Source organism: Nicrophorus vespilloides, unplaced genomic scaffold (genome assembly GCF_001412225.1).
Source record: "Nicrophorus vespilloides isolate i.1.1-1 unplaced genomic scaffold, Nicve_v1.0, whole genome shotgun sequence".
NCBI lineage: Eukaryota > Metazoa > Arthropoda > Insecta > Coleoptera > Silphidae > Nicrophorus > Nicrophorus vespilloides.
The window spans coordinates 178,203-205,187 of NW_017100085.1; the positions used below are offsets into that span (position 1 = coordinate 178,203).

General features: G+C 30.7%; 1 protein-coding gene across 1 annotated transcript in view; it reads left to right on the top strand.

Moving 5' to 3' along the window:
- The window catches only part of LOC108567148 (calpain-D), a 41,090-nt gene that overhangs the window by 10,274 nt on the left and 3,831 nt on the right, over positions 1 to 26,985 (top strand). Inside the window, exons 2-6 of the mRNA XM_017927448.1 lie at positions 4,951 to 5,584; positions 15,687 to 15,910; positions 16,097 to 16,285; positions 18,676 to 18,867; positions 26,861 to 26,946. Coding sequence (XP_017782937.1) covers positions 4,951 to 5,584; positions 15,687 to 15,910; positions 16,097 to 16,285; positions 18,676 to 18,867; positions 26,861 to 26,946 — 1,325 coding nt within the window. The remainder of the gene's footprint in view (positions 1 to 4,950; positions 5,585 to 15,686; positions 15,911 to 16,096; positions 16,286 to 18,675; positions 18,868 to 26,860; positions 26,947 to 26,985) is intronic.

The following is a 26,985-nucleotide window of genomic DNA, read 5'->3' on the forward strand; positions in this document are numbered from 1 at the left end:
TAAATTCCCCAAAAAAACAGTTTTAAGTATTCTGACTGTTACTTGCAGGAATCCAGAGTCCAGACTGATTCATTCATTGTACAAATACACAAATTCCTGGACGAACCATAAACAAACATATTACAAACGTCTCTCGACTGTATGTGGTAACATTCCTAAGCACACGAATAAATCCTGTTAATAAGAATTAAAAATAATCCAATTAATCATCATTTTAGCAACTGTTTTGCCCTGAAGTGGTTTGTTGAGTAGGCCAGGTGGTGTAGCGTAACATATATCGTATTTTCAACTTTCTCAAAATACAGTGGAACCTCGCATAACGAGCATTGTTAAGCAAAATAAATTGTAAGAAAAATTACTCCAATATAGAAGGCATTGTTGTATAATACATTAATTTATATGTGGAAAATTGTTTCAATTTACGAGTAAAAATCCGTACATTAAAAAAAAAATTAATACAGATTAAATCAATCAAAAATTTATATGATTATCAATTTCGAGATATTTAATACATTTTGTAATACTTATTAAGTTATCTTTAAGAGATGCTATCTAATATTGTATATTCTATTTGTAGGTATTTGTAAAAATCGAGTAATAAATTAAAGAAATAATTACTTTAAAGAAATCAATTTAAGTATAATTAATTAATAAAATTAGGTCAAATTTTGAAAATGAAAACTTGGAAGACTCGTGCTTCACATAGTGCGGACATTCCACTATAGTACGTTTTTAAGATATGAAAATAAACTAAATTTTACAAAATAAGTACACAATTATTTTTTTGTATACATAAATGATCCTTTTGTTTCTCTTTACAGTTTAGTATCTCGATTAGTCCGGTTTCAAACAGTCCTATGAAAGTCATCAAATTTGTCCTATGGAAACTATCAAAAAATTACATGAAAAATAAGACTATGCAGATTTCGTAAAAGAATCTATTGAAGTTTATATAAATTTACTTCTCAACTATTTGACAATTCAATAAATAAATCTTTTCAAGCTGAAATATTTCTCTTTAAACATCAGTAAATATTAATGTTTTAATAATTTTTAAAGGAAAATCCCGCACTATCATTAAGTAATGAATTGGCGTTTTTCCACAATTATCAAACGTGAGATAATTTACTAATTTTTCTTTAACAATCTATTATAACTATATTTAAAAGAATCAAAATGATAGTACAATTCTTTACTAAAATTAAATTCATTGTATTTCGGTCGATAGCCTTTTGTTCGTTATCCAACAATTAATATTTCCTCTCTCTCTCTCTTTCACACTCTCTATCCAGAAATGATAAACTTTGCGATAAAAGTGATGTGTATTATCCTTAAAACACTGATTTTCGTCGAAACAATGAAGTGGTTAATAGATAAAAAATAAATTGAAAATTCTGATTAGAAAAATTAAAATACAAAGATAACGAATCCGAGAAACGTTCGAGTTTTATGTTTTCTTCAAAAAATTCATAAAATTGATAAAAAAAAATATTGCAATAATTGAGTAATAATTATAGAATTAGATAATCGCGTTGTTTTTATTAATAAATCGTAGTAAATTGTTATCAAGTATAATTATAATTTTTTGATTGTCAACGTTTAAAAATACGTGGAAAAATTGTTTATAAATAGTAAAATTTCGATTCATTAAAAAAATATGTTGAGTAGCTCATATTTATATGGTATTGTGGTCTAAATATACCAATTCGAGTAATATCCGCATAATACTAGTATTTTGAACTTTGAATTACACAATGTGTGTTTGTCAAAATAAAAAAATTTTTGTTTTAGATATTTTTAACAAATATATTTATTCTATCTAAACCAGCGTGTCTCAACCTATGGGACACTAATCTAATGGTTGACAGCTGTCATTTATTTATTCATTAAAATTAATTGAAACGCATTGAATATTGTTTTTAAATGATTTTTACTCGTTTCATTGATTAATTTATATATTAACGTTATCGTTGTTCTTTCTATATCATTTTCAGTATAAAGAAAAGCGTTTTGTTGAAAAAAAACTTATGTTTTAGCTGCAGCCCTTATTAAATCAGGATTAATGAAACAATTTGTCAAAACATTACAGGAGCTCGAGGAAAGTTTATAGTGTCTTCGTACGAAAGTTCTAAATTTATCGCAGGTTAAACTGTATGTTAAGCAAGAGCATTAATAAAACATAAAGAGTTTGATACCAAATGTGGCGCGGAATATGTATAATAACCGAGTTAAAATGAAGGATGAAAAAAACATTTTTCATCGATATTTGCTTTACTGAATTGCGGATGGATTTCGTAACAAAAGGAAAATATTTTAGGTAGAACGGACAATGGAGAAATCATCGACGGGAACAAAAGTCTCGAAATAGTGGAACAAAGCGTTTTTGTTTGTTGCCGGCAATTAAAAGTGTCTAGACTTCGGATGAAGGGTGAAATATTGGACGTAATAAAGCGGCAGGACAATCGGACTTCAAACATACAGTGAGCATATTTAAATATGAAATGCGTGTGAATATATGTGATAGGGAAGAACTGCGATAATCAGATGCAATAAAAGAAAGAATTGGAACGACAGTGTTTACTAAAGTTAGGGACTTCCCATCCAACGGGAAACAGTTTTATGGGAAGCGAAAGTGTTGAATTTACGGTTTAGACTTCCTCCACTTTTTTTTGTTGTTGTTGTCTTTGACGATCTTCACACACCATTAGCTTCAGTCGTTTTATAACAATCGATTCGCGCTGTATCGTTGTGGACGAATCTGCTTCGTTCCTTTATTTTTGTCCACAAATATTTGAAGTTGTTCCTAATGCGGTTTAGATTAGCGTATGAAGTAATCACCTAATGACACTAGATTTTTGTTTTGTTTTTAAGTGTATTTAGTGCGTCAGACTCGAAGACCTATAAATACTGTAATGGAATTAGAGGCAACATCAATCATATTCGTAATAACGGAATCGTCCTTCGTTAAGTTAGTCTTCGTGAGGCCTCAATCGATAGTTACACTTGTAGTTCCCGTCGTCGTGGATCCGTTTGTTTAGTCCGCTTCGAATTGGTGAACGGAAACGAGTCCGTCCATCCGTCCCTCAAACTCCTCCACTTATTTTGCAAGGGAGAGCGCGTTTTAAATTTTAATAAACCTTAAAAACGTTCGCGTGTCCTGATTCCCATTGTCTGGCAACAGCGACTCTCGCTACAAACATCCATTATTTGCCATTAAACCACACTATATACCGGGTGCACACACTCACCACTTCTTCACAAAGAACCATATGCTGTTGGTATTGTCAGTTTTTTCTTCTTCCTCTTCTTATTGCTCTTTCAGCAGCTCCTTCCTTTTTTTTATATATATACAATAATAGTTTTCGTATAAGAATGCTTCCAGGATCATAAAGTCTGGAAGAGCGCGCGAATATTTCGTTTTCCGTGGCTTTTCGGAAGCCTCAAAAATGTAGGTTAACACGATTTCGTTTTTGTTTTTCTCTCTTCCTCTCCTTCTTCTTTGTTGGTTGTTTATTACCGGAAGTGTGTCTAACTTTGCTGGGGGATGCGAGCGAAATTCGCAGCGAGGCCCGAAGGAGATTGAGTAAGTGGAAAAACGAAGTGCGGATCTTTCATAATGCAAGGAATACGAACAATCGACCCACATCCTCGAAATTGTATTGTTATTAATTCGATCAAATAACGTACGTTTATTTATATCTTCCAATTCGCCAAGGCAATATTTAATATTAGAGAAGTTTAGTGCTTCTATTTTTAGGATCGTTCCAGTTCATACCGATATTATCAATTTAATGAAAACCTTTTTTTTTTATTTTGTAAATAGAATCAGCCGAAAAGATTAAATATAAAAACTTTTAATAATATTATTGATTTACGAACTATTATGTAAATAATTAAAGTTTTTCGTGATGATAAAGCCGAGAATAGATTCTTGGAGAACTCCCGATTTGGTAAAATATCAATTGTTGTCGAGTTTCAATAACGAAAAGATTTATGAAAATATATTATATTTAATTTGTAACGATTTTAATCTTTGACTATACTTAATACTTATATAAGACTAGCTATGACTGTTACGAACCACCGTGCAGACTAATGAAGACTTTTAAGGAGGTAATGCAAATAACAATTAGTTAAAGAGTACATATAATTCAGCCACATATGACAATAACACCGATTAAATGAAACTATTAAGTGAAAAGATGTGTATACAATTTTTGAATATACAGTAAAACTCCGATTATCCGGGTTTCAATTTACCATTGACGCGGCCGACTTACTGTTTACTTATTATATAAACAATCAACAATTTTAGATTATCTATTAAAATGATTAAAAAATGTGTTTTTATATACAAATACATAGATATTATATAGCAAACAAATATGATTAACAGTGTTTTTCAATTGTCTCTAATTGCCTTTCTCTAATTACCACGGATAAATGGCGTTTTACTGTACATATATCAATGAAAAATAGTTTATTTTTATCTCTCAAAAAGTGTAACTCATTATAGTCGATAACAGCCAAGTTTTTTTTTCTCTCAGCTACAGTTTCTCTCACTTGTATTACGATTTGTCCCAATATAAATAGAAACAAATTTAAGTATGTTTATTTTAAGTCAAACTACAATAACATGTACATAATTAATATTAATTAATGAACGGTAATGGTTTTAAGTAACTTGTAGCTTTAATTGAGCTGTGAAAAAATGTAATAGAAAATAAGCAATTATTCGCACCTGGAATTACACGATTTAAAGCATGTATTTATTTCGTTTCTTTTAAAGTAAATTCGTGTATTTAGTGAGTTTATTGTATATATGTGAATAGACAAGATGACGTTTGTTGTGATCACACTGTATATGTGGGCCTCGTGTACAATGTTCCTTTGGCAGACGAAACGCGTTCTATTTCCATGTCCCTCATTTTATTTATTTTTGTGTTACAGTGTGCATTCCTGTTCGATTCTGATAAAGAACTCGATATACAGTTCACTTTTACTGCTGGATCCTTCGGAAGGTTTCATCTCCAGGTGCAGAAAGTCGGCGTTGCGAAGATCGTGTAGTGAACCGACGTTGAACGCGCTCAGGAACTGCCCCAGGTGCGAGATCGTTCTGAGGACGGCGTCGATAAGATGCGCCGCATGTGACGGCCTCACGAGGACCATGAACACGGTGTGCAAGCTGTGCGCATCCCTGACCCTGACCCCAGTCGAGCAGCCACTCTTCAACAAGTACTTCAACTGCGAGGAGCAGAGGAGGATCTGCAGCTGCCAAACCACTGGCAAGGAGAAGTTCATCTCGCTGTCGAACATCAAGAGTTATAGCTGTTCGGTGGCGCAGAAAGGCGGCGGCATGCTGGACGTTCCCGGAAGCAATGTGAGGACGACGGCCAGCGGGATCAACCATCATCCGCGGGTCGGTAATGGTCTGTGGAAGGTGAAACCGAGCGTTCCGACCACCACCTGGACATGCCGTCGGTGCACCCTCCTCAATAATCCCGATTCGGTGATTTGCGAGGCTTGCGAGACTCCGTTTTCCCCGGACTACAACAGCAACATCAGCCGGAGCGTTATTATCAAGGTAAGAGATTTACCGCTCTCCTTACCTACCTTGGAAAACTCATAACTTAGTTTCTAATGTCTTCCATCCACGCACCTTCGGTGGATTACATTTTGATCAATATATTGAGCTAGTACGACCATAAACATATTTTTCTTTCATGATATACATCTAATCAAATATAACGAATAAATCCGAAATAGACTTATTCCATTAAAATGCAATAAATACACATCATTATAATAGATGCGTTAAATATTTATACTTTACGTCCAAATAAATCATTTCTAACACTCAGTTACCAGCGTTGCATATTCCTCGAAATTATTGACTTACTTTCGCTACTTAATCTGTGTTATTCAATCATATATCAACACATATACTCCACATATACATTTAATATGTTAAATATATACATTTTGTGATCTTAACAAAATACTATACAATTACAAATTTTATTAATGATTTAGTAATAAATAGTGATTTATTAAATATTTCCTTCAATCAGACTAATGCTATTCAAATTTCAATATTGGGTTAATATTAAGGAATATATTAATAACAAGCAAATACTAAATTACGAATTAAGAACGATTTTCTAAAAAATTACTTATATTTTTTTAGTAAAAAGACAATAAGAATATATCTACTATAAGCATTTCTTCTAAACTTTATAATATCCTGCTTCTACGTTTCAGTATTTACTATATCACAATATTCATTATATACAGCGAAAAGTATAAATATCTTAATAATTGCTTTGTTATGATTAAGAAAATAAGCATAAATATATAGTTCATATTATTACTTAACACTACATTTACTTCGAAGGTCTTAGGAAACGATATTTAACAAATTCCCATTTCCACTAACTGTCACCAAACTCAAGTTTCCGCGAAATTATCCTGCCATTACTTCCCTTCTGTTTTGCCTCTCCTTTTTTTTCAACTCCTCCTTTTTCCGCCCCCCACCGTTCGAATCTTTTATTTCTCGCTTCCCGCCAATTTCGTTCCGCAAATGAGAAAGTTTTCCGCGCGATATTAAAATGATGGAAAGTTCTGTTTTCTTGCGAGTCGCCCGAAGACGTTTCAAACTACACAATTAAAATTTGCAATCCAAGTGTTTGCTTTTTTTAGGTTTCATCCGGTCTAAATTAATCGAAACGCCGCTGTATTTTGATGCGAATATTGCGATGTAGTTTCTTCCTTGAATAAGATTTTACTACTAGATTTTTTTTACCGTTTTCTTTGTGACATAAAAAAAAAACTGGTATATATTTCTCACGAACAAAGCCCTTGGATTTTAGAAGTAGATTACGCAAAAATAAAATGGGAACCACCCAAGTGAAATATACGTTAATGTTTAAAAGTCCTCGCTGACCTTAATTACGGACTTCTGTCGTCTTAAATACTGCTTTTTTTAATAGAACGTTTTAATGAACTATAAATTGAGTTTATTTATTTAGTTTAATAGTATGAAATTTAAAACACACAGTTAATTAATTGATTGATTGATATAATCATTAATATTACATAAAGAAAACAAACTATAGTGGATTACAATATTTATTAATTATAAAGAATAGAAATTTGTTTGTTTGTATATAAACTTTATAAATGTATGATTTACAAAGTATTCGTCTTGTTGTTGTTATGCGCCGGATCGTGTGTTATTTTTCTGCAAAGTTTTGCGCGTGGAAATTGTCCGGCGGCCCCAAATATTTAGATTCGGACGGAAGTGAGGCTCAATTTTGAGCAGGAAGTGAAAACGCGCAGGAAAATTACAGAAATAGACAGCCCCGAGCGGCGGCGAGCTAAATTTAGTTTTCCCCTCGAAATTAGGCTATTATTCACGGCGGATTTTTCTTATTGTGATATCACCAATTTTCCGGACGACAAATATTTCCTATTGCCCCAGTTCCTACTTCCAATTATCCGTCCACGGCCAACATGTTTTGTGTCGGACCGAATGCTCATACGTAACGAACATCCATTAACATGCCCATTTTTTCATCCATTAATCCACCTACCAATGTAAAAAACAAAAGAAACAAATATTGTTATATTAATCATTCCAGTTATCGACTTTCATATGAAGGTTGGAAAATCCAATCCAAATTTTCCTAAATTTATCTTTACTAAAGAGTGCTCAACATAATTATATTTGTTTGTAGTATATCGCCAGTTCCTTGCTTTGACACAAGGTGACAGCTTGACATTTCACGACTAATTAAAAATTTAACGCGATCCATAGAATTCGTAGTAGAAAACAAGTTATGTTTTTACAATTTAAAAACTTAAGAATATAAATTCAAATGGTGAATTGGGAATTATTTTAATAATTCAATAATAGTAATATTTTATTAGTTCATTATTCTACAATTCAAATATAATTTAGTTGTAAACATGAGGATTAAGAAGTATTGAATTTTATTGACAATTAAAAATAATAATAATAAATAAAGTTATGTTGATGTTATAGGCAAATATATACCAATAATGTGGATGTCAAAATCCCAGTCATCCCCAAAGCACGTCATTAACGTGACATTCTTGTCCTCGAAGAGTTTACAACCTCTTCGGAATAATTAGAAACTTCTAATGGATTCTAAAAGTTTATGCATAATTTTTCAACTCTCCCCGAACTTACACTAGTTAGTTTGATATTTTACATTTACCGTCTACTCAGGTGCTGCTGCTGCTGCTTTCGCTACACAGCTTCTTCATATTTTCCTTAAACCTTCGCGCATTGCATTACGTAATTCCATCGAAACATCGTCGAACGGTTATCGCGATTATCATCCGCATTCAAATAACAATAATGTGTGCGGAGTTTCTGCACCGCAATGTTCTGTCTCGTACCATCCGACCCACTTTGCTTCGAACAAGCCCCCCAGCATCTGGGATGGAATAGTAAATACTCGAGACCGCATCGAATTGCTCAATTCAATATACGTAACACGTTGCCATGGAGCCTAACGACTTAACAAGTGAATGCCATCGCGCCAAGAATTTAACAAATACAAAATGGGTGGGTTTTTTTCCCTCTCTTACAACACGTAACTGATTTTTCTACCCTCGCATAAAAAAGGGAGTGGGAAATCAATAGATATTTATATAGAGAGACACAGCAAAAAAATAAATAGAATGTATAAGCTTATTTATTATTTACAAAAGAGTATTATAAAATAGTTGAATCAAATCATTAGTTTTTGTGGCACTCTTATAAGAAACGCGAAGAAATACGTGTAAAGAAAATCAATTTCGTTCTTACGTTTTTTTTATTAGAATTTCAATAAGTTTAAAAAAAAATTGATTATGTATTAATTTATTTAAAAAAAACATCTTATTTTTATTCTATGTTTACATAGTAACTCATTAACATTAATGAAATAGTTAGAATTGTTATGGATTTGTTAATGTTTTTCCTGCCATCTCTTGATTATTATGAAAAATCATTAATTGCACCAACTATTTCAAGTTGGTTGAACTGATATAAATGATAGCTCCATCTATACTATTTATTATAAACAACTATTTATTATGTCTAACGTTATGTAATACGCATATATAAAGTTCCAATTAATTTATTAACTAATAAAGTAAAATTGGTAGCATTTCTCTCGCTCCGCATTTTTTTATATTATAAAAAAAGTATATAAAAGAGCAGTGTTTTTACGAGATACTAGCACAAGACTACAGCTTGCAGCAAGGATATAAAAATAGATACACCAATAAAAAAAGTAGCGCATTTTGTTTCTGGTGATTTCGTGAAATCGTTTCAAACAAGATTTATTCTTTAATTTACTACATTTTTTTTAATTAACGCCCTTCAATTCTCTCAAGTTTATTCTCATGTCGTTTACCGTTTTATTTATCCTCTGGTTAATTTATGATTGATTTCGTCTAGGGTCAAGGTGTTATAATTTCTTTCCTCGGGAGTTCTTTATGTAAAGTCCACATGCTACAGCAATTAATTAGATATGAATTGTTAAAATATTAAAAAAAAATCATTTCTATTGCTTTGTTTTGGAAATTCATGCAACAATAGATATGGACAAAAGTATTCCACTCGAGCAATTCTAGTGAATATTTGAATCATGCACTTCATTATCTTTTTCATGTTTGATGTACATAAATATTGATATAAAAAGGTTAAAAAAATGACTGTTCAAATGCACGCAGATGCGAATGCAAAAATAGTAAAGTTAAATATTTATTCGCTAACTGATATAAATATATTTTTTTAACTTTACATCCGTCTGGCAATTAATCAAGTCTGAAGGAAGTTCTAATTTGTTTGCTGACTGAGCAGGAGAGACTTGTTGAAATTATTAATTAACTGTGCGTTGCATTTGCATCTTTGATATTCATTCCTGACTGTCAATTACATTTGAAGTTTATCTATTCCGTTTGTCTTTTGCGTCTTACGTGTGTTTGCGAAACGTTCGTTAGTGGAAGGTAAATTAATTTTACAAATATTTTATTATAAAAAAAAACTTGTAGAATGTGAGATTTTTGTGACAGTTTATAAGCAATTAAAAAATGTCGTTTCATTTGGATTGGTAAACCTGCAACAATACTTGTCAACTACTTGTCAAGTAGTGTGTAAGCATGTCTGATATAGTGCACATAATTTGTTTTCTTGTCAAAAACTTTCCTTATAAATAAACTTTTCTAATAAAAGTTTGGATTAGTAGGTTGAATTTTAGATACAAATAGTTGTGCATATTGTGTCCCAATTTTATAGTATTTTTGTAGCAAGAAGCAAAACTTTGTTACCTTACTTATTAATTATTATTTAATGAATATTAATTGTTGATACTTTCAATTCAAGTTCTATGAACAGATTGAAATCATTGGTAAAAACCTGTAAATATGAATCAAATGGTTTTACTGAGAATTTTTTTAACATTTTATAACGAACATTATGAATAATCAAACGTTCATGTTTAGTTTGATATACACTAGCTATGAGTAATGATAGTCTGTCCACAATCTTTTCCAAGAAAGTTATCGAATCACAAGAACCTTAATTTTTTCATGAATTGCAAATAAATGGAAACGCACAAATCAATAACCACCCTTAATATAAGCATTTTTTTTTCAAGAAAATGATTGATGTAAAATTAACTGAATCAATTTGGAATGTAATCAATATATTTATAAGATGTGCGCCCTCTATCCACCATTCACACCACCTTGGGGACCCAGGTTCCTGAAAAATTGATCAACAATTTCCTGAAGCCCTCGGATATGTAGACCGAGAAACCCCCAGACTCTTCAAATATTTAACAGATCACCGGAAACTTTCACAGGTGGTTCAATTCATTTTTCTCGAAACGATTGTCCGAGTGAAATTACATTTATATATAATATCACGAACAAAAATGAAACAAGAAACTTATGACAGGTGAAGGATGAGTTCAGTTTTTATCGTCTTGCTTCGTTTATTATTGGTGTTTTTATCAAGTGGAATGAATAAATAATCAATACATATTGGAATAACAATTTTTGGTAGAAACAATTGCTCGAGATAGAATGAAATTTGTGACATGTGACAGATGATTTCAATTTTGACATCTGTTTTAGTATTTATTGGTGCGTTTATCAAATCGAAAAAATAAAAATATTACGTGAATTGAATTGAATTTATTGAAATTATTTCTAAGATTTTAGTAACACTTTCCTTAATTTACAAAATACACAGAACGTTTTAACAAAAACGTCTAGTGTATTTCTTCCGCTATTTAAAAAAAAAAACGAGATCTTTAAGTGGACAATTATTATCAAGATTATATCCAAATTATTAAATTGAACATGACTGCGATTATGAAAACAGCGGTGAAGAAGAAAATTAAGCCATAGCTTCTTGCTTTGAAAAAATCAATTTATAATTTTCTTCAAGAACCTGAGTAGTACACAGGAAAGAAGAAATAATTTAGATTCATTATTTGGCAGCAAGTTTTTTTATTTCTGGAAATTTCGTATAAACAATAGATCTGTAGACATTATTTTTAATTATATAAAGAAAATAAGGTTTTAAAAATTTTTTTTTCTATTTTTTTTTGTGAAAATTCTGAAACCGGTTTTGTAGAAAAGTGGAGATTCGAAAACCGGTTTACTAAAAGTCGGTTTTTGTATAGGCTCTAGAAAATACATAATAAATATACAGAAACTAATAAAATGTGACAGTTAATTGCAGTTTTGACATCTAACTTCGTTTGTTTGTTATTCTTAAACGATTATCCAAGTTAAATTCCTATAACAAGAAAGAAAGAAATTTGTGACATGTGTCAGATTTTGATTCATATTGGAATAACAATATTTTGTAGAAACAATAATCTGATAGAAAATACAGAAACTTATGGAATATTTATTTCATATTCATATTCGAATAACATTTTTTTTTCATGAAACGATTGTTCAATATAAATTGTAGGACAATATAAAAAAAAACTTGTGGCAGGTGTCGAATAATTTCAATTCTGACGTTATTATTATTATTGATGTGTGTATAGCAACGAATCGAATGAATAAAAATCAATTCATATTCGAATAACAATTGAAACTGAAAACAAAACTTTGTTGTTGTATTTCCATGTTTCAATGATCGCGATTTGTGCCAATTAAAAAAAAAATAACGCTAACATACAGTTGTATGGAAAATATCGGTTAGGCTTTGTTTTTAATATCAATTAAAAGGTTCGGCCTCCGCCGTTACGAGAATTTATAAAAAACAAATCAGAACTTTTTTTTTTCCACCCACCTATTTTTTTCCCTCTGTGTTTATCACACAACAATATAATAATGTATTTACGTGCGTTGCGACAATGAACATTACATGGAAACACACGGGAGGGTTGGTGGCTATTTATAACGGAACGCGCATACTAATTTCCACTATGTAAGTTATTAACTAACAAACGCGCTCAGGAACGCAATTATTAGCTTAGCGCTTATAGATTAATAAAATTGCTCGATCGATGATACTGTTCATCATTAGTGGTAGATAATGCGATAAGGCATTTGCCGAAGACAAATATTAAACCGACGACTAAAACCATCATCATCTATACTAAACCATAGCTGATTGCATCTGAGAAAAAGGTAATCAATATAAAATGACATGCATTTAATGCATCTTATCTTAGATAATTAAATTAATGAAACATTACTAATCGCTATAATCTTAAGTATCTTAAAATATAATAAAATAGGGAGAAACTTTAAATCATTTTTATTATTTCTTTATCGTTAAAACAATGCCTAGTAGATGAGAATCAGGAAAGATCTATAGATCGAGATTTTCACTGCATTTTTAATTGAGCTAATCTTTTTATACGTATTTTTTTTTTTCAATTTTCTCTACACGGTCGACCTTGATTTAATCGTTAGCGGGAAGCCAAGATTTAGGTCAGACGATTAAATTAGCCTAAATAATTATACTCGGGTTCAGAGGTTCTCAACTTTTTTTTTTAAACTTCTTTATACACATTCGAAATTTACGATTAGCCCTAAAAATGTGTGATCAAATTTTGATAAAATTACATTGAATTTATTTTATTTCATAAAAAAATATGTGCGTCTAGAGATAATGCAAGCATTTTACACTATTGATAACATCTACAACTTGAATTTGTTGTATTTATAATATATCTTGATCTATCCTATACTTATCTGTTATATAAACTATATATGATTCACGATCGAAAGTACAAAAAAAAAAATGTTTAAATTGGAAAAACTAAATTCAATCATTTTTTTTTGATATTTCTTCCGTTAAATTTTATTGAAATTATTATTATTTTCGAATATATTATAATAAACTAAAACCAATAATTACTCAAATGCTTTTCAAAATGTAAATTCTGTTGAAAATCTATTTAGTCACAGTTTGCATCTTTTTAATAATTTAAATACAAATTTAATTTTTGTATAGGAATACCTCGCATAGTGCGGGTAATGGCTTCTGCCAGTCATAACACGTTTTAGAATTTGCTTTGAAATTTTTAAGCCGTACTATAGTGAGCTATTATCAATCTTAGATTGAAACTGCAATGAATCTTAAAGAAATTGTATCCAAGATATTCGTCTAAATTTATCATCTTTACAAAGATTTTTTTTTTAAATTATTTTTTCAAAAAGTATAGAATAATTAATAACTCGGAAAATTTAAAGACATTTTTATAATATTTCTATAATTAAAATTACTTATAATTATACTTCAAACATATTTGTTGTAAGTTTCTAGATGTTCGAATTATTCATTAGTTATATGGTATTGATTATGGCTCATTGAAGACTATCATTAGTTGCTTTGTCAATGAGAACGTAATCGATATGCATGCAGTATTATCATATGTAATTTTATGTAATTGATATTATTAATTAAATAATTAATTTACTTTATTACATTTTATATCTGTTGAATAAACAAAGATAAATATTATTAATTATGATAAGTGATGATGTAAATGTGGCTAGAATTAGAATGATTTAAATATATTAAGAAATACGTGGATGAGTACTTCACAATTTAGGGCGAAAGAGTGTTGTTTTTCGTTTGATAAAAATAACTAAGTAATTGAATCGTTAACTGATAAAAACGTGACCCTGTCATGAGCCGCCAATTACATAGTTAATAAGGTCGTGATTATTAATGGAATATTAATATGCTAAACACGAGATAGTTTAACTTGTATAATATTTATGGTCGGCTTATTGTTTCCATAGAAGCCAGCACAGTGTTAAAGCGTACAACAATACACGAGTATGACAGTGATAGATATCTTGTCCAATCCATTATTCATGCCATTTTTCTGGAGCGTTTGAGTTTGCTTTTATCTCAAGCTAAACATGTGAGTGAATGCTGCTATTGCTGGAAGAGATTAGTGAGAATTGTTAAATTGTGAATTTTTGTTTTTTATAAGTACGTTTAAGTGAGTAATTTCGGTGTTTCTTCAAAAATATATTGAAAATATGAAGTTTAAGTTGTGGTGATTTGTTTATCTTTCGAGATATACATGTAAGTAAGTGATAATGTTACGATTACAACAATTGATTCATGTTAAAGTTTGCTTACAATATTTCGACTTACTAATTTCTTCAATAGATTTTTGAAAATATGAAGATAAATTTATTGATATTTCTTTAAAATATTACGAGTTACATATGTAAGCAATTACATAGTTAATAAGGTCGTGATTATTAATGGAATATTAATATGCTAAACACGAGATAGTTTAACTTGTATAATATTTATGGTCGGCTTATTGTTTCCATAGGAGCCAGCACAGTGTTAAAGCGTACAACAATACACGAGTATGACAGTGATAGATATCTTGTCCAATCCATTATTCATGCCATTTTTCTGGAGCGTTTGAGTTTGCTTTTATCTCAAGCTAAACATGTGAGTGAATGATGCTATTACTGGAAGAGATTAGTGAGAATTGTTAAATTGTGAATTTTTGTTTTTAATAAGTACGTTTAAGTAAGTAATTTCGGTGTTTCTTCAAAAATATATTGAAAATATGAAGTTTAAGTTATAGTGATTTGTTTATCTTTCGAGATATACATGTAAGTAAGTGATAATGTTACGATTACAACAATTGATTAATGTTGAAGTTTGCTTACAATATTTCGACTTACTAATTTCTTCAATAGATTGTTGAAAATATGAAGATAAATTTATTGATATTTCTTTAAAATATTACGAGTTACACAAGTAAGCGATTAACGAAGATGTTAAGTTAAAGTTTTGGCGATTTGAATATACTATTATTATTATTAGGTTGGTAGAAACATCAACACAAAATGTGATATGTTTACGTTTAACAGGTATTATTGTTATGTGTATGTTAAATTGGAGTTAACCCAACAATGAGAATAAATGGCCTTAGTATATTAAAAGATTCTTCGGGGAATCGTGGAAAGTGAATGGGTTCGTACTTGGAATAAGGCCAGTTAGATAAAACGCGCGGTATCATCATCCAGCGAAGTATTTCGGGCCTATTGTTTAGACAAACTTTATGTGGTTGGTTTCCTTTTTTTCTCTCCCTGTTGGTGTTTCATGTGTAAATAAATAAGTTTAACAGTTTTTAAACGTTTTGGTTTCTTTTCAGGTGGATAATTGGTCGGATAATGAAGCGCTGAGACACCCTTCGCAGGCTTTCGGCCAGCAGAAGCCGATGTACCGGAGATCGTTTTCAGAGCTTCCGCAGACCCAGAATCTGAACACTCCGAACCTGAACAGAAGATCTTTGGGTGCAGAGATCCTGCACGCATTTCCGAAATCCAGTACTTCTATGACAGACATCCAAGCACAAAACTCAATACGTGATAACCGGTAAACAGAAACACAATACGTTTATTTATAACTCGCGCAGATAAGAAAAAAATATCAGCCATATTTAGACGCATCAATACGTTTTATTTCGATTATTATATAATTCGTAGCAGCACTTGTATTTGGTTTGTGGTCGAGGTTGGTGGTTTTTTTTTTGTAGCATGTTTTCCTGTTTCTGTTTTGCAGTTTCGGTAGTTTGAATAGATCGGTGAGTGATATTAGTGGTTGTGAGGGTGGTGCGATGGCTGATACCGTCTACACGTACATCGGCATAACGGAACCGGATATCGACAAAGGCCACGTCTACGAGAACCAGAGCATCGTCGACGCGCAAAAGAACAAATACCAGTTCGATCCTAAAAAACATCAGGCCATGTACGTACTCATTACACACATCGTAAATATTTTAAGATTAAAATATAAAATATGAATTATTCTGTACTTTTTGAAAAAATAATTCAAAAAAAAACCTTTGTAAAGATGATAAATTTAGACGAATATCTTGGATACAGTTTCTTTAAGATTCATTATTGTAGTTTCAATCTAAGATTTCTAAACAATAATAGCTCACTATAGTACGGCTTAAAAATTTCAAAGCAAATTCTAAAACGTGTTATACCTGGCAGAAGCCATTACCCGCACTATGCGAGGTATTCCTATACAAAAATTAAATTTGTATTTAAATTATTAAAAAGATGCAAACTGTGAGTAGATAGATTTTCAACAGAATTTACATTTTGAAAAGCATTTGAGTAATTTTTGGTTTTAGTTTATTACAATATATTAGAAAATAAAATCATCTTTTTGAAAATACAGATTTATAATTTAAATCTATTCAAAATAACCAGTTTAACCTTTTGTCGTCTGACACTTTTATGTCACTATTTAAATTATAAAGAGACGTGAAACATACCCAAATACTTGTTGGTACTTTATATTGTATATAAAAATGATTTATCTTACAATTGGAAATACCAAGTGAGTATAAACTTACATTCAAGTAATACTTGTCACTTCTGTAAAGTTTTTTTTTATATTGTAACGAAAAGGAAAGTTGTATAACAAAATATATTCTCAAACATTTTTGCATTTAAAAAAAAATCTGCGAAGAATGGATATGAAAAACATCCCGGATTGATCTGTCATCAATTTATTTTCGAACCCCCAATATTTTTCGCGACCCCCACTTTGAGAAACATTGAAATAGAGGGATATTTTTGACCTTTGTTTAATACAAAATTCACTGAAAGGGAAAACATTATTTCACTTGATTATAAATAATAAATCTAAATATTTTGTATTTATTGCCGAAAAATTCGTCTTTCGATAACTTTGGATCTGTTATTATTTCTTACGTTCTGTTACAATTTCAAGTTAAAATGTTAACGTAACATTAATGTCATTTTAGTACACAAAACCATTTTTTTTTAAATTTTAAATACCGGTTTTCTTATTTTTTTTTTTTTTTTTTTATTTTACTAAATTATCCAAAAATACCGGTTTCTTACTACAGATTTAAAAAAAATCGACAATGCTTCTGTTTTGCCTCGCATTTACCTAAATTTACTTCGAGTGCGATTAATTTTAATTTGCGAGTGCGAAAGGCGATGATGATGGCTCTTTTTTTTTTCGTTTATGATGCTGAACACAATACAACTGGCCGAGCTGGAATTGTGTTTTCTCCTCCCTTTCGAGTGGACTGGCCTGTGTAATGTTATGAGGATAAAAACATATAAAATAAGGGCCCCGCGCGGTTTATGACCGTCGGCTATGTTTTCCGCTGAAAGTGGGCGGTTCTCTAATTAAATGCCTTTTGTTTTGCGAAGAAAAAGCGGAGGCGTGGCAACCGACCAACCGACCGCCGCTCTCGCCTATGCCGCGATTTATGACCGAAACCGCTCAAAGTTTATTAAGATCAAACAATTCACTTCGACCTTTCCACCCATTCATCATCCATTATTCATCAATTGCGTTACAGATAAAATAAATAAATAGATCTATAGATAAATAAATATGTGCCTTTCGCTTCCGCAACTGCTCCGGATTATCGTTTCCTTCGGAAAACCGCGAAGTTTGCTATAAATCTTCAACCACGAACAACACAGTAATTAACGATCCAATTTTATCTACTCGCACTTACAGACCACCACGACTACTCGTACATCCACAACAAAACCCAACTTTTCAAATATACCGTTGTTTTTATTTATACTAAAAAATATAAAAATTCGTATATCAATAACTAATAAAATTTAAAAATCTTCATTTAACATTGTTAATTAACATTTCAGTAGTCAAAGAAACAAATTTTATTTATCGTCCTTTAAAATTTACAATATATTTGTTATAAACATTCAATAGTTCTGAGAATTTCACAAGCTAGTTATCTATTTAAAAAATCAAGTAACGCGAGTAATTCCACAAGTAACTATAGTTACATGTTTGTCAACAAGTAACGTAAGAAAAAGTAAATCTTTTTTTCTAAATATTATCGTAAGTAAATAGAGTTAAATTACGAACAAGTACTTGTCCAAGTTGTACTATTTACCTAGTCAATATATAGCTGCAGAGATTTAATATATTGTGGGTGGATTTAAGTAAACTGAATTAGAAAAGCAGATTCCGGATTTAGCGTGGAAATTGCTTTATGGAAATCTCTTGCTTCTTTATTATTGTTCGATATTCAAATCCATAGCATGGAAAGTTATATGCCGGGATGCGCGAAAGATACGCGAATAATCTTATCTTTATGTTTATGCATACAGTTTGGAGGCCCTGAAGAACAGCCCGCCGAACAGCTGGAGCTTCAAGGAGCGACGATGGACGTGTCCTCAATGTTCTTTCGCTTACAACTCTCTGGTGGGTGACCACTGCGAGGTCTGCAGTTGCATACGATCACAGCCATGCACCATCACCGTCACCGAAGACAGGAACACGGCGAGCTCGTCGCTGTCAATGTGAGTACAAAATCTTATCGAGATTCCTCCAAAATTCCATACTTTTGATACTACAATCTCACACATTTTATATATACTTACAATTTTTCCTCAGACAAATGAACAATCCAGTTAAATCACCACTTGAGAATTATTAAAAAAATCAGTAATAATCGTTGGAATACTAGAAACTACTCTAAAATTGAATACAATGCGTGTCCAAATGTTGCACTTCGAACTATGCATTCGTAACTAGTTACTCGCACTTATCAGCCGCTCGATTCATCTCATCGCTAGATAAAATTCGCGTTTACTTAATGATACCACGTATGCACTTTTATTTCCTTATATCGTAGTTTGCAAAAAAAAAAAACATGTTACAAATGTTGCGTACTTTTACGCATTTGATGAATTCCATTGTACTCTTAATACGCATCAAATACAATTACTATTATCTCCAATGTTTTCATTAATTTTATTGAAAACGTGACTTACAATTTCATATTTTATTAGTGTAAATCCGACATTTTATTACTTACACGCGTTTTAATTGTACTTATAGTTGTTGCAATGTTATCATTCGTAATTAACCGAGTTTAATGCATTCTTAAAGCAAAATTACCCACTGAAAAGACATTTCAGATCATATTAAGAGTATTAAGTTTGTACCCAGGTTAATAATTGCACGTTGAAGCTATTAGCAAGAAACTGCTGTATTATTTTCTCACATACAATTTATATCGCAGTTTGCAAAAAAAAATGTTGCGTACTTTTACGCATTTGATGAATTCCATTGTACTCTTAATACGCATCAAATACAATTTCTATTATCTCCAATGTTTTCATTAATTTTATTGAAAACGTGACTTACAATTTCATATTTTATTAGTGTAAATCCGACATTTTATTACTTACACGCGTTTTAATTGTACTTATAGATTTTGCAATGTTATCATTCGTAATTAACCGAGTTTAATGCATTCTTGAAGCAAAATTATCCACTGAAAAGACATTTCAGATCATATTAAGAGTATTAAGTTTGTTCCCAGGTTAATAATTGCACGTTTAAGCCATTAGCAAGAAAGTGCTGTATTATTTTCTCACATACAATTTATATCGCAGTTTGCAAAAAAAATTTGCGTACTTTTTCGCATTTGATGAATTCAATTGTACTCTTAATACGCATCAAATACAATTGCTATTATCTCCAATGTTTTTATTAATTTTGTAGAAAACGTGTCTTACGATTTCATAATTTATTAATGTAAATCCGACATTTTATTACCTACACGCGTTTTAATTGTACTTATAGATTTTGCAATGTTATCATTCGTAATTAACTGAGTTTAATGCATTCTTGAAGCAAAATTATCCCCTGAAAAGACATTTCAGATCATATTAAGAGTATTAAGTTTGTATCCAGGTTAATAATTGCACGTTTAAGCCATTAGCAAGAAACTGCTGTATTATTTTCTCGCATACAATTAATATCGCAGTTTGCAATAAAAATGTTGCGTACTTTTACGCATTTGATGAATTCAATTGTACTCTTAATACGCATCAAATACAATTGCTATTATCTCCAATGTTTTCATTAATTTTGTAGAAAACGTGTCTTGCGATTTCATAATTTATTAATGTAAATCCGACATTTTATTACCTACACGCGTTTTAATTGTACTTATAGATGTTGCAATGTTATCATTCGTAATTAACCGAGTTTAATGAATTCTTGAAGCAAAACTATCCACCGAAAAGACATTTCAGATCATATTCAGAGTATTAAGTTTGGATTTAGATTCAGGTTAATAATTTTACGTTTAAGCCATTAACAAGAAATTGTTGTATTATTTTCTCACATACAATTTATGTATTTGCGTACTTTTACGCATTTGATGAATTCTATTGTACTCTTAATACGCATCAAATACAATTACTATTATCTCCAATGTTTTCATTAATTTTGTAGAAAACGTGTTTTACGATTTCATAATTTATTACTGTAAATCCGATATTTTATTACCTACACGCATTTCAATTGTACTTATAGATGTTTCAATGTTATCATTCGTAATTAACCGAGTTTAATGCATTCTTGAAGCGAAATTATCCATTTTGATCATTAAGTTTGAGATTGGTGGATTTGAATCCAGGTTAATAATTTTACGTTTAAGCAGGAAACTGTTGTTCTGCATATTATATTTTTTTTTTGATGTGTTTGTGTTTAAGTAAATCCACAGTGAGCATAAACGCGACCTACATACTAGTTCTGTAGAATACGCAAATAGTACAACAATCGTATTCCTGTCCCAAGGTTATTTATGAATACAATAAACAGAAACAGCCTCTGTATAAACTGTAGTACTCCGGGTATTATTACAACCATGCTGTTTCAGAACAACCAACATTACATTGCTTTAATATACGAACCCTTTATTGACATCAATATTAATAAAACATTGAAATCTCCACAGAAGTTAATATAAATTTTACCTTTTCTTTATTAAAAAAAAAACATAGAACATCATAAACTATACCAAGTATATTCAAGTTTTTGATATAATTTACCAAATCTATGTACAGTATTCTTAATATATTATAAAATAATTTAATCTCTATTTTATTGATATTGATTCAATATTTCCCCAAGTAAAATACAAACAAATTTTTAAATATTTATTAGTATTTTTTTCAACAATATTAAGATTATTTTTGTTTTAAATGTAAGATTTGTATATGGAAATGTAGCAGATATTAATTAACCTTGAGAATCGGTAATTGATATTGGGCGAAAGGAAACACCGAACTGGCGCTGCACGAACAATAAGGGTCGCAACACGCACCGTTTGGAATGCAACACGCACTCATGAAAATTCCAATATGAATTAACATTTTTTTCTATAAAATGTTGAAATGAAACATATTTTTCAAATTTGTTATAAATTCTAGAAACTTACACATCTTAAGTCTAATAAGTGAAAACAATTTTTTGAAAGTACACATTTCTTAGAATTACATTTTTTGGAAGTATTTCAATGATGCAGTTTCATTTTTTTTAAATTAACATTGAATTATACTTTAGAAAGTGCATACATCAATTCTTTAAAAATCAATCATTTTACAACTAATGATTCAATATTATACAATTACTAAATTAGGAATTTTATATAGAATTTTGAGAATGTCGGTAAATCCGGTAAGTTCAAATATTTATACAAAATAAATACACGTTTGTTGACATTAGTTTATCTTTATTTGTATATGAATTCTCGGTAATTCTCTAAATAAAAATCGTTCACTGTTCCATGTTTTCACAGTACATTCGCATTAAGTTTATGAAGATTTACAACTGGAGTAAAGAGTGTATTTCAAATGTTTATATGAAATACATATTGGAGATGGTAACGCTTCGAGAAATATGTATTTCCAGTTAATATTCAACGCACATACACAATATGTAACATGCAATATGCTTTGCAACTCGAGAATGCAACTCAGCGCAGCGTTTTAATATTGGGCATGACTTAACTGCATCGAGGATCCCACTGAATGCGCCCATCCCGTTTCTCTCTCTTTCTTGAAGATCTCTCCCGAGAAAACCGCACTCGTAATATTAAAATACTCGAGTTGTATGATGGTGGAAATGCATGTAATTTGTTTACTGTAAAATGATCAATATCGGTTCCACCAATATCCCGGACTGTTTGAAACCGAACTAAAAATAAACCGCATACAAAGAGACAGAAAACTATCATTTATGTAAAAAAACAATAATTTTATATACTAATTTTTGAAAATTTATTTTTCCCAATTAAAATTTAAAGCTCTTTTTTTTCTTTTACTTTTCTAATATATAATTTATGATTGTTTCCTATAATTGCTTTCTATAAGTTTTAGAATAATTTTATACTTTAATAGTTTGTACGCTTTCGATTGTCACGAGTTTCCATGTAATAATAGTCAATTGAGTTTCACGAGCATAATTTAAAGTTGCTTCGTTTTCCAAGTTAATATTCTATCCAAATATAGTTCCACAAATAATTGATTAGTTTAGCACTTTGTTGTTGAGTGTAACCGGAGCAACGATTTGGTTTCGTTTATATTTTTTTTTAACGAATCAACTTTTTTTCCCCCGCATACTTAGTTTTGTTTTATCGAAGAAATGGAAAATTATTTCGTTTACCTCAAAAATAACTCGAGCTATACTTTATTTACAGAATTAGTTCATTAAACTATCTTATTTAAAATTAGGTGTTGAATTCTTTGATTTGCCTAATATCATGTTAAAAAACTATAGATATTTTAGAATAATCTAATTTAACGCCAGACGAAGCAAAAATTAAAAAATTGTATTTGTAACAATAATAATTAATATGCATAAAAAATCTGAGCATAGTTTTAATGAATTTGCTGATTAGAAGGTGGTAATTCCTCTTTCCTGGACATTTTCTAGATAATTAAGATACAATTAAAAAGGTGATGTAAGAACTTGTTGCAGTACATAAAATAAATTATAAAATATCGATTATTTTTTATTGAAATATACTATAAATCGAGGAATATTTGAATGTTTATGGTCCACTCTAAACCACTTACTTTCGATCGGAAAATGGGATTTAATATTAATGCTTGAAATTACGTAGCATAAAAATTTTTTGATGGCCGAAATTTTACATGTCATAAAGATAAACGCGCTCGAGGCAAAATTTTTGTGCAATTCGCGAATTAAACTCACTTTTATCATTGTTTGCGTTTTTATTGCCTGGAAATTCTATTAGCGATTAAAACCGCTGAACAACAAAAAAAAAATGAATTAATATAATATTATATTATAAAAAAGGAGTAGTGGAGAAGCCGCGGCACGCAGAAAACAATATTTATAGCGTTTTAAATGTAATTAAAACGTGACGTCTTTCGTAAAAGTAAATTGTCGTCGTGGGATTTTCAACCGCGGCGCGCTGTAATTGCATCAATTTTAAATGGGGGTGTAATGAACTTGTTTTTTTTTCTTCACCCCCTCTAGTTTACTTATTAATGAAGCATTTATGCAGTTAATTAAAGGGGGGAAGGGATGGGATTGCGACGTGTACTGGAGAAATCCAGTCCAGTTTCTTGTAGAAACAAGTGAGAACGGTGTATTTCATTTGACGCGGAGAAGAAGGTACAGAGAGAATACTGTATATAAGTTTGCTCGAAAACGTAGTTCTTTAATGCTAATTCCGTTTTTGGAGAGGGCACGTTATTACGTTAAGAAGTTCCATATTCCGTTTGTCAGTCAGACAGCCAGGATGCTCTCAACAATGAGCCGTCCTTTTCCTTTTCCCCTCGCGCCACTTTATGTGTGCATTCCCTTAATTTCATTTGCGCTGAAACACACCAGTCATCATGTAAATACCGCATCCTACCGCTGCAGTCTGCTTTCAGTTTAATTTTTGACAGAGCGACTTCCTCAACCAACCACTTTGATCAATGACGATCCCCCGACGTTTGTTGTTATACCATGTGTTTTGTACTTTAACTACTAAGAGTACAAACGAGACGTGTATTACAATAATAATGCAAGTAGAGAGACGAGACACGAGAATCGTTGCAGATGTTTCATTCATTCAATCCATTTTTGTTGGCTTCTTTTTTTTATTGTTTTCTTTTCGAACGATTCGAGGATGGTGCTATATCGGCTCCGCAGCATTCTTTGTTTCCATCGAGAAAGCCTGCTATTATGCAGTCGGTACACGAAGAAAAGTGGTATTTTATTATCCATTATTTGTTTCCCTTACCGATAAAAACCGCAAGTGCTGCAAACGGTTTCAATGGGAACGGCTGATATCCGATTTCTTCCAACTCGTAATATTTTTCTTATGTTATTTTAACATCAAAAAATTAAATGCACTTGCATTCTCAATACTAATACTAAAATCTTTACCAAATCTTCTTTGCAAATTATATACATACTTTGCTTAACAACCGTGATCGCCAACGCCAACTAGACCTGTATTCAAAAAATACATAAAAAGTACTTACAAAAGAAGTTTGAGTCATTACTTGGCAAGTATCATGTAATATATGGTTTTATTCTATATACTTGTTGAACTCAGCATTATATTTTCTTTGAGGGTCGACGCATTGTTCCACCTTTTTATTTGTATACTAATGTTCTAGAAAATGTCCAAGAAAGAGAAATTTCCACCTTCTAATCAGCAAATTCTTTATTTATGCATATCAATTTTTATTGTTATAAATACATTTTACAAATTATTTTTTTATGTATAGAAATTAGGAATTTCTGAAAGAATTAAATCATGCAACACAGAAATATTAATTAAACGTTACCTGTTACGAAAGTGACCACTATATATTTTAAAAATGTAGTCACGAATTTGAATATTGAATATTTTTCTTTCTATGAATTTGTAGAATTCATCTAATCTAATTATGCAACACGAAAGTAAATATTGTTTATCTGCATTTCATGAACACGTCTATATGTTAACTATTTCTCGATGATTCTTGAAAAGTCGATTGCGTGAATACCATTTATACGAACTTTTTTGTTTGGAATAAAACGTTCGGGGAATGTCCATTCCTTTTATAGATTTTTTTTTTCATTTCATATATATTAAAGCAGCGCATTTCTAGTGCATGCAACGACTTATATTTTATAATTCCATGCATATATTGGTTTTCATAGTGAACTTGAGAAAATTTCAATTTATCATTACAAATCATATGAGTTTACTTTATTTAAATAAATAAATAATCTAAATCTAGTGTTTCTCAACCTGTAGCTAAATGAAAAATGACTAGTGAACAACTGTTAACAATATTTATAGGTTGCGCGACAAAAGGGTTGAGAAACGCTGATATAGACCATGAATCTGTTTTATGTGAATATTTTTAGAGATATATTTCAGTTTCAAATTATTGTAATGTAGTGTATAAAATAATAGGATGATCCGTGACCCGAGACTTTTCTATTTCACAGCTGTCTCAGCACAGACTACGAATTTCGTAGTCTTCGCTCCCAAAGGGCGTAAGGTGATACAAGAATCACTGACTTTGACAAAAAGAAAACTATACTAAATCCACGTTAGTTTATATAGAGAAACAGAGCTTTAACGAAATTTAATAATATTATAAGTATCAGCGTTTAAATTTATAAAATATACAAACCTATTTCATAATAACTTTTTCCAGTTTTGTAATATAGAAACACTTTTACAATTCCAATTTGTAGGGCGGTTAAAACATATATTTGGTCCAAGTATAGTTCCTTAAGGTACACACATTTAATAAAACTATAGTTTATTAAATGAAATAAAATTTAAGTTTATTCTTAAAAACTTGAAGTTATTTGAAAGAAAATATCATTTATTAATTTATAAATAAATATTTCTTAAATTCGTATTTAAAACACAGTGCTTCAAAATTAACTTAGTTAAACACAAGTCACTACTCGCACATCAAGAACAATCGAAACTGCACTAAATAAATCGGACAATTGTATAAATTAGATTTTTATTAAATTATTACGTTTCGCACTGATAAGCGATTAGAACCAAATAAAAAGTGCATCGATGATTGATTCCATTGTTGCGATTATCTCACGGTTTGGGCCATCTCCTTGTTCACTCAGGAATTCCTATTTTAGTCGTTATCGGTTAGTTACAGCAGAGTTTGAACCCTCTACAATAATGCTCGCATATTTTATTTGCATACATTTTTCCAAACTCTGTCCCTTATCTCGCAACGATTCCGAACTATATTAACCCCGCATTTGAATCGTTCCGAATCATTATCGAATCAGCAGTCAACGCGACACTTTCCATATTCAAATAACTCAACTATACAAATTAAATATATAAGATGATGCTAGTCTGCAGGTTAGCAATCTTTATGTTTATAAAATTGTTTTTATTAATTTCATCTCAATAATTTTTATCCTAATTGTTGAAGTTTTCTTCGTAAAATTCTTTCTAAAATTAGTTATTTATATTGTTTTTTTTTATGTTTTTAGGCCTCCAAAATGGGGCGAACCCATATCTCATGTGCCTATTGCAACCCTCGACCAAGGGCTGGAAGACGATTTTCAAATATTACCAGGTACTTTGATTGCTAGCTAATAAAGTCTAGTTTCTTTTA